Source organism: Papilio xuthus, unplaced genomic scaffold (genome assembly GCF_000836235.2).
Source record: "Papilio xuthus unplaced genomic scaffold, Pxut_1.1 DF826945.1, whole genome shotgun sequence".
Classification (NCBI taxonomy): domain Eukaryota; kingdom Metazoa; phylum Arthropoda; class Insecta; order Lepidoptera; family Papilionidae; genus Papilio; species Papilio xuthus.
This window is the reverse complement of record NW_013531704.1, coordinates 8625525-8633176: the sequence shown is the minus strand read 5'-3', so window position 1 is coordinate 8633176 and position 7652 is coordinate 8625525. Positions and strand designations below refer to the sequence as shown.

The following is a 7652-nucleotide window of genomic DNA, read 5'->3' as shown; positions in this document are numbered from 1 at the left end:
CTTTCCGGATGAGAGGATGCATGGAAAGGGAAAATATTTTCTTTCTGTGCATCATCTCCTCCGTCGATTATAGGTAGTCAACACATATGTAATTGCGTATGTCTATGGGCAACAGTCACTTCGCTATTTCAGCGATTTCAGGTGGCCGCTCGCTCGTTTCCCACCTTTTGTTATTATATAAAAAAAATTGTGTAGCTTTTTGATAAGTTTTACTTTTGTGTAGTTTATTAAAATTGTTACTTTTGTTATGATATTGTAATTTTACATGCATTTTAAGCCACTTCTAAAAAGAGCTATGTATTACACAATTATACGTACCATTTATGCTTTTAATACATTGTTTTAAATTACGTCAACAATCAAAACAAATCAATCCAGTAAATGTTCGAATAGAAAAAGATTTTTATCATGTATTCGTATCTTATATTTTGATGTAAGTACGATATATCACATGGTGACTTGTGTCGCGTAGAGAAATCTCCCGCAGAGCGAAGTCACGTACTAATTCGAGCGATCAATCTCCGCGACAATACTATCCATTATTTTCTTTGACTGAAGACATTGTCATACAATTACATTTCAGCCTATTTCTGATATTACTTTTCTTTACGATGAAATACGGGATTTATGACTAACTAGCTGTCGCCTGCGACATCGCCCGCGTGGAATTAATAAATAAATTAGTAGCCTATGAGTTCTTCTATACTGTTCTCCATCTGTGCCAAATTTTATCAAAATTCGTTGAGCCGTTCCAGACATACCTAGTAACAAGCATCCATCCGTCCAGCCATCTATCCATCTGGATGGATGGATAGATGGATGGAGATCTAAACATTCGGATATAAATTGAACAAACTCATTTTAACATGACATTTTATCAATTGCTGTCAGTTAAATATTTTCTGATTACCTATTTATTTTTAAATTAAATATTGCAATTAACTTTATATCGATAAAATAAATAAAAATAAAGATTTTTGTATTTCTACAAAATCATATGAAGGATGTAAAATTGTTTTATTTCTAAGAGGATTTCCAGGAACATTTATTGTACAGTGAATATGAAAGGTGGACAGGACGCCTCAAGAGAGACTAAAGCCAGTCCGATGAGAACGGAACCTAACAAATTTAAGAATAAAATTGCACCTTAAATTTTAGGATATAAATTTAGAACATTCACTTTTGCGTCAACATTATTAATAATGTTACTAATATTATAAATACGAATGTTTGGATGTATAAATGGATGGATATTTATTACAAGGTATCTCCAGAACGGTTACATAGATCTCGCTGAAATTTTGCATAGATGTACAGCATAGTCCGGCACAACACAAAGGCTATTAATTAAGGTTTTTATTTTTTTAAATTCCTAACAGACTAGACAGAAGCGTGTTCGACAGTTAGCAATAAATAACAATTTCAATTATTACAAATGCGAATGTTTATATGGATGGATGGATGGTTTGTTTGATGGTATCTCCAGAACGGATTAATGGATCTTGATGAAATTTGGCATACATGTAGAACATAGTCTGTAAGAACACATAGGCTACTTAATTTTTTTTTTCAATCCCGCATGAAGGGAGTCGAGTTCGACAGTTAGGAATAAATAACAATTTCATTTATAATCTGTGCACTAAAATATTTAATATCCAATATCCCTGTTTCGTGGAACGTTTCATGAAGTAATTATCGGTCCTAACGAATCAAGATAACTGACACAAAGTGAGGGCGCAATGGAGGGGTGAAGTGGACAGGGCGAGAGGAGTCAATTAAAAACTTTGAGATCGGATCGGGGTGATAACGACTTAATTACTACTACGTAAATGGATTATTTCGCTTGCTTCTTTTATTTTCTTATTTAATTTCAAGGTGATATTTTCAACTCTACAATTTTAATCCAGCTTTCGTGAAATATTAATTATTTTTATTATCTACTAGCTGTCGACCGCGATTCCGTCTACGCGAAAATAACAAAAAAAAATACTTAATAAGCCATGTTTTCTTCCAGACTATTTTCTACATCGAAGTACTAAATTTCTGCGAGATCCATGGAGCGATGCGAAACATGCATTCATGTAAAAATTCCCATTTATAATATTAGTAAGATTTACCAAATAATTGTTAATTTTTCGACACCATACGAGGAAACTTATTCATCGCGTTAGGTTCTTAAACATATTAACAGATTAAAAAAACATTATAAAAATTATACCTACTTAAATTGTAAGTATTGGCTCATATATAAATCTTGTATTTGCCTAAATAAAAAAAAACGGTAGGGAAGGAAAAAAGTATGTTTACATCTAGTTCCTAAATCAAGATTTTGAAACTGAAACCAAAATAAACCTTATTGTACACTCATAAGATTTGTTTTTATTTAATTGTTATCTTAATATTAATACAATGCCAGCCAGTTTTGGTAGACAAATAATTTAATGAATCTTGATTAAAAAAATCTTATAAGTCAATGCTTTGAAAGACAATTGGAACGTTTTAATAAATGTTACCTGATGGTTAATAAACTTTGAACATCTCCTATCAATACGTAGGAGTAAAATAATACTTTCCTATTGAAATTATTCTCAAAATACTAATATAGCTATGTTTTATGTAAATACAGTCACTCGCAAGTTTAAATAAAAAAAACAGATTTGATTAAAGTCAATACTAGGATTAAATATACAGAATCGTGGGAAGAAACTATATTGAAACGAAAGGTGCGTTTGCGCAGATCATATAGGCGATTTGTGTTGTCATCTAGTCAGTGTCATAACGATCGTTGACGGAGTTAGACGTGTTTTAGATTGTCAATATGTTTCTCCTTCGTTTACTTCTCGCTACAGTAATTTTATCTTGCGTTTATTGCAATTGGGGACCTTTCCGTGCTGTTTTATACTCTGATTGGATTAGTTGTAAGTAATTTTTTATTCACATTTTATTTTAAGGTCTAGAAATGCGTAGGTATAATAAAAATGACCTTTTAGATATTATTTACTTGTTTATGTTTTTAGGTTATGTCTTTTCACATGCTAAAGGTTATCGGTTATTTATTGACATTGATTTTAAATTATTCAAACTTTCGTTAGACATTATACTAAACTGATATATAAACGATGTGTGAGTGAGACGATATGTGAGCGACGGGCCGCGTCCGCGAAATAACACCACTCATCCTGATGAAGGGCCCCCGATGGGCTCGAAACTAGTCGGTGCCGACACCGAACGAATATACGTGAGTGTTTAGCCGTGTTTATATATCAGTTTTGACATTGATTTTGTTAAACAAGACATTTTATAAGTATCATATTATATTTCCTTTAGAAGGAAGAGGCCTTTGTCAACATGGGACAAACAGATATAAACTTATTATAAATACTTACTTAACTTAAACTTTAAGTAATATAATGTAATTTAATCAAATGTATATGAATAAAGGCTTATTATTATTATTATTATTATATTATATTTCCTAAAATATATATTGTTTTCTCTTTATTTTTTAGGGACTTTTGTTCTTTTGAACATGTCAGTCCCATAATCAACAAACACATAATCAATTAACTTAGGAGCTAATTATAAAAATACAGTAAACTATACAAGCAAGCGATATAAAATTAAAAAAAAAGCAATGATAAAATAAGAATATATAACAAACAAAAATATTAACACTTAATTAATATCTATAAAGCCTTTAGCAACATATTTCGAACGTCGTCTGCTTTCCTAAAATATGAAAACCATAGTTTTTAAATACGTATAAGTTTTGTTTAATTAGTTTAGAAAAATAAATCGTATTGAAAAAAAATAATTTTTTAATTCTTTGGCTCATAATTATGAATATAAATAAATACAATGAAAATAAAATCATTATTAGTTTTGTATATTTTTAAATAAGATGTTAGCTCCATAATCTCATTCAAATAAAACACTCGATCAAGTACAGTCACCTTCAGAGTACACTGGTGACATACTTGTAAGGCTTGGGGCTTGTGAGTGTACAATGACAAGAGATTTCATTGTTTTCCTCTTATACGTAATTCCCCTACATCCTTATGAGTTAACTTAGCTGTACTAAATAATGGATGTCATATAATTAACATAGTTATAAGTAATAAAGATATGTAATTTTTTTTAAGTAAGTTTTTTACTTCTTTAGGTTACTCCGCTTAATAGGTACTCCGTTTTGGCTAAAGGAAATGTTTACTCATTTCTACTCTTTAAATTTGTCCTGAAAATCTCGTATAAAACTAAGAGAAAACTAAAACTAAGACTAAGTAAGATTATTATCATCCCTCTCATTATTTTCCTCGAAAAGAATTGAGACAGCAATATATTCCTACACGAATGATTCGCTACTGAAATTCATGTTTAATATATTTCTAAAATGTTTGTATTACATCTTAATTTAAAGGATTTTTGTATATCAAGAAACAGAGATTACGATTGGGAATAAAAAAAAATCTTTTTTAAATATCTAGGTAAATGTAAAAGTATCGGTCTTTTATTGACACTATCGAATGGTAATCGACATCGTTAGGCCGTTGATTACGGTTCCAATGCGTTACTTTATCAAGTACGACCACTAAAGGACAAAAGCCTTGCGTTGGAACTACTTGGAATGACATCATCAGACTACAATGCACGGTATATGAGTTCGCACGTGGGACACATGAGTATTCTTCTACCGTACGTGCCAACTCAAAGCTTTGGATGCATATGGGTACAACGTACGGTATTTAATTACAAGCCCACAGCCTAATTTGTATTAGTAGATCTAGTCTCTTAATACAATAAAAACTAGGCTATGTCCTTTACTTGTAACAATGTATGAAATTTCACGCTGAATCGATTTGTTAAAATAATTTTGTATTATATGTTTTTGCCTTATAACAAACATAATATTATATACTTTAGTTCTATAAAATCGATTTACAGCTTTCATTGTTAAAGAACATACTGGATACGTATAAGAGAAAATGATAAAAGATTTTATAAAACACTGGTATTATCTTCAAATACTTACCCTACTTTAATTAGTTTATATTATCTGTATTCATCGAGAGCGTCGATGGCTCAGGGGTTCACTTGTTATCTGCATGTCCTGGGTTCGAATCCCGTCATGTTCCAATGTGTTTTTCGATTTACATATGTACATTTATCCGACGTTCTTACGATGAAGGAAAACATCGTGATGCAACCTGCACATATCTGAGAAGAAATTCAAAGATATGTGTGAAGTCAACCAACCCTGTACTGAGCCAGCGTGGTTGACTATGGCCTAATCACCCTTAACTTAGGGTAGGCTCCGAACCCTTCGGTGGGGACCTATAGTGAGCTGATGATGACCTGTATCCATTGTTTTTAATACTTGAATGCTTATATAAGTTTTTCCTTATGTTTGATTACTTTTGTAAATAAAAATGAGTTGTTGAAAAAGTCGATGTTAACCAACTGAAATATAAGGACAGTATTTATAAACTCATCAAATGTTTAGCAAATCTTTCGTCGATTTCAAATCTAGAATTGACCTAATGTTATGTCACACAAGATGTAGTTTTGACATCGGAGTAAATTTGTAAAATATGTGATAAATATTTAAGATTTATTAAATAATCGTATGTGTTAATTGAAAATCTATTATAGTTAACACAACTAGACTGGATTAGGTTTTATAACTTGACGTATCACAAAAATGTATATAAAAAGATATAAGGAAAGTTAAACTACAAATGACTAAGAAGAACTATCAATGAAATATAATATCACGATGGTTTTAACCAAGTTGTGCTAAAAAAAAATATTTTAATGAAAAACTAAAATACGCATTTTGATTTAAATTAAATTTAATTAATGTTTCTTCAATTTTACAGGCAACATCAATAAAACAGCAGTACTCGATGTGAGCAACGTCGACGTCTACTTTTACGATTTCAAAAACAATTTCAACGCGACATTCGAAATAGACAAAGCCATAGATGGCTTAACTAATCTATACAACTTAGATATAACAAGGAAACTAATATTCTTCGTCCCAGGATACAAATCCAATATTTACAAGAACACCGAAGAAACGATCCGACAAACATTCAGAGATGTTCCAAATACTTATTTGATAATAATAGACCATTCAGCGTATACGTCAAAACCTGGAGGACGAAGGGAAGTATACGAAAAATCTGTAACCTTCGTCCCATCTATTGGTAAAAGGTTGGGGACATTTTTGGCAGATCTACACAGCAAAGGTTATTCTTCAAATAATATTCATTGCATTGGACACAGTTTGGGAGCTCAAATACTTGGATACGCCGGTACTACTTACAGTAATAAGACATCAGAAAAGATTTGGAGAATCACAGGCATTGATCCAGCAGGCCCTTGTTTTTCTAACAGCTTTATAGATAATCAAATAAGATCAGGTGTAGCGGAATACGTCGAAGTCTACCATTGCAATGCTGGTGGTTTAGGAACTACAGCTGTTCTAGCCGATATTGATTTCTTCTTTAACAAGGGAAGAAAACAGCCAGATTGCCATGAAGGTTACATACCTGCGTACGGTGAATCTGAAGCTGCAAAGTGCAGTCATAAAGCTTGCGTTAAATTCTGGTCGGAGACAGTTCATCATCCTGGTTGGTATTTAGCATGGGCATGTGATTCGTACAAAGATTTCTCTAAAGGTAAATGTGCTGCGAATCAAGTAACAATAGCGGGATATTCAAATCCAGGTAACGCGACAGGAGTATTTTACGTGTCAACAGATGCGTATGCAACGGATTAGGATAAGTGATGAGATTATAAAATGTAGAAAAGTTTAGTCATTTACGTACAATGTAAGTCTACTGTAGATATTTATAGGTTATTATGAAATGTGATATATTAATACTAGGAGTACATAATAAAATTATTGATAAACATAAACGGTTCATTTACTTATCCTTTGATTATTTTTTTCTAAGTGTGTGCGAATAATTCGAACTTAGGAATAATTCAATCTCAACCGAATATTATTATTCGATTAAAAACTCGATTCGAATCATTCGAGAATTCGTATAATTAAAAAAAAAACGAAGAAGAGATTCAAATGTTTCGTGTAATTCGAATTTCGAATCGAATATTCGAACGATATTCGCATACCGCTTAATAAGACAAATAATAAAACTACTAAACTCATAAGAGAACTTCATTGTCAATTGAAATGTCAAATCCATGCCATAGACAAAGGTCATTGGATCCCCACTATCTATGAATTTGTAATGGTACGCTGTAATCTGTATCAACATAAAGTTGAACTCACTGACACGTATAACTAACAGCAAATGATAAGAGACATTGCATTTAACATGAATTTAAAACATACTGCAATGAAATTATCTGGCCGTGTGATTAATAATAAAACTGAAGTAGCTATCTTATACTTCATGTCTTTTGTTCCTTTTTCTATGTTTAAGCATATTTTCTAAAAAAAACTAGCAATGATTAAAACGTCACGTAACTTTGTATGACTTTGTTACCGATATTTCTGCATTTAAACATCGCTTTTTACATGGTCTGAGAGACGAATTAACCATTTCAAAGTTCAAATCAGCTTGGAAATGTAATTCAGATTTTAATCTTTCAATTGTAATAAAACTAAAAGATATTTCGTGTAC

General features: G+C 31.5%; 1 protein-coding gene across 1 annotated transcript; it reads left to right on the top strand.

Moving 5' to 3' along the window:
• Positions 1 to 2758: 2758 nt before the first annotated feature.
• LOC106121517 (lipase member H) lies at positions 2759 to 6921 on the top strand. The gene is made up of 2 exons (XM_013317210.1): positions 2759 to 2918; positions 5877 to 6921. The coding sequence occupies exons 1-2, from the start codon at positions 2819 to 2821 to the stop codon at positions 6779 to 6781; spliced, it is 1005 nt and encodes a 334-aa protein (XP_013172664.1). The 5' UTR covers positions 2759 to 2818; the 3' UTR covers positions 6782 to 6921.
• Positions 6922 to 7652: the final 731 nt, after the last annotated feature.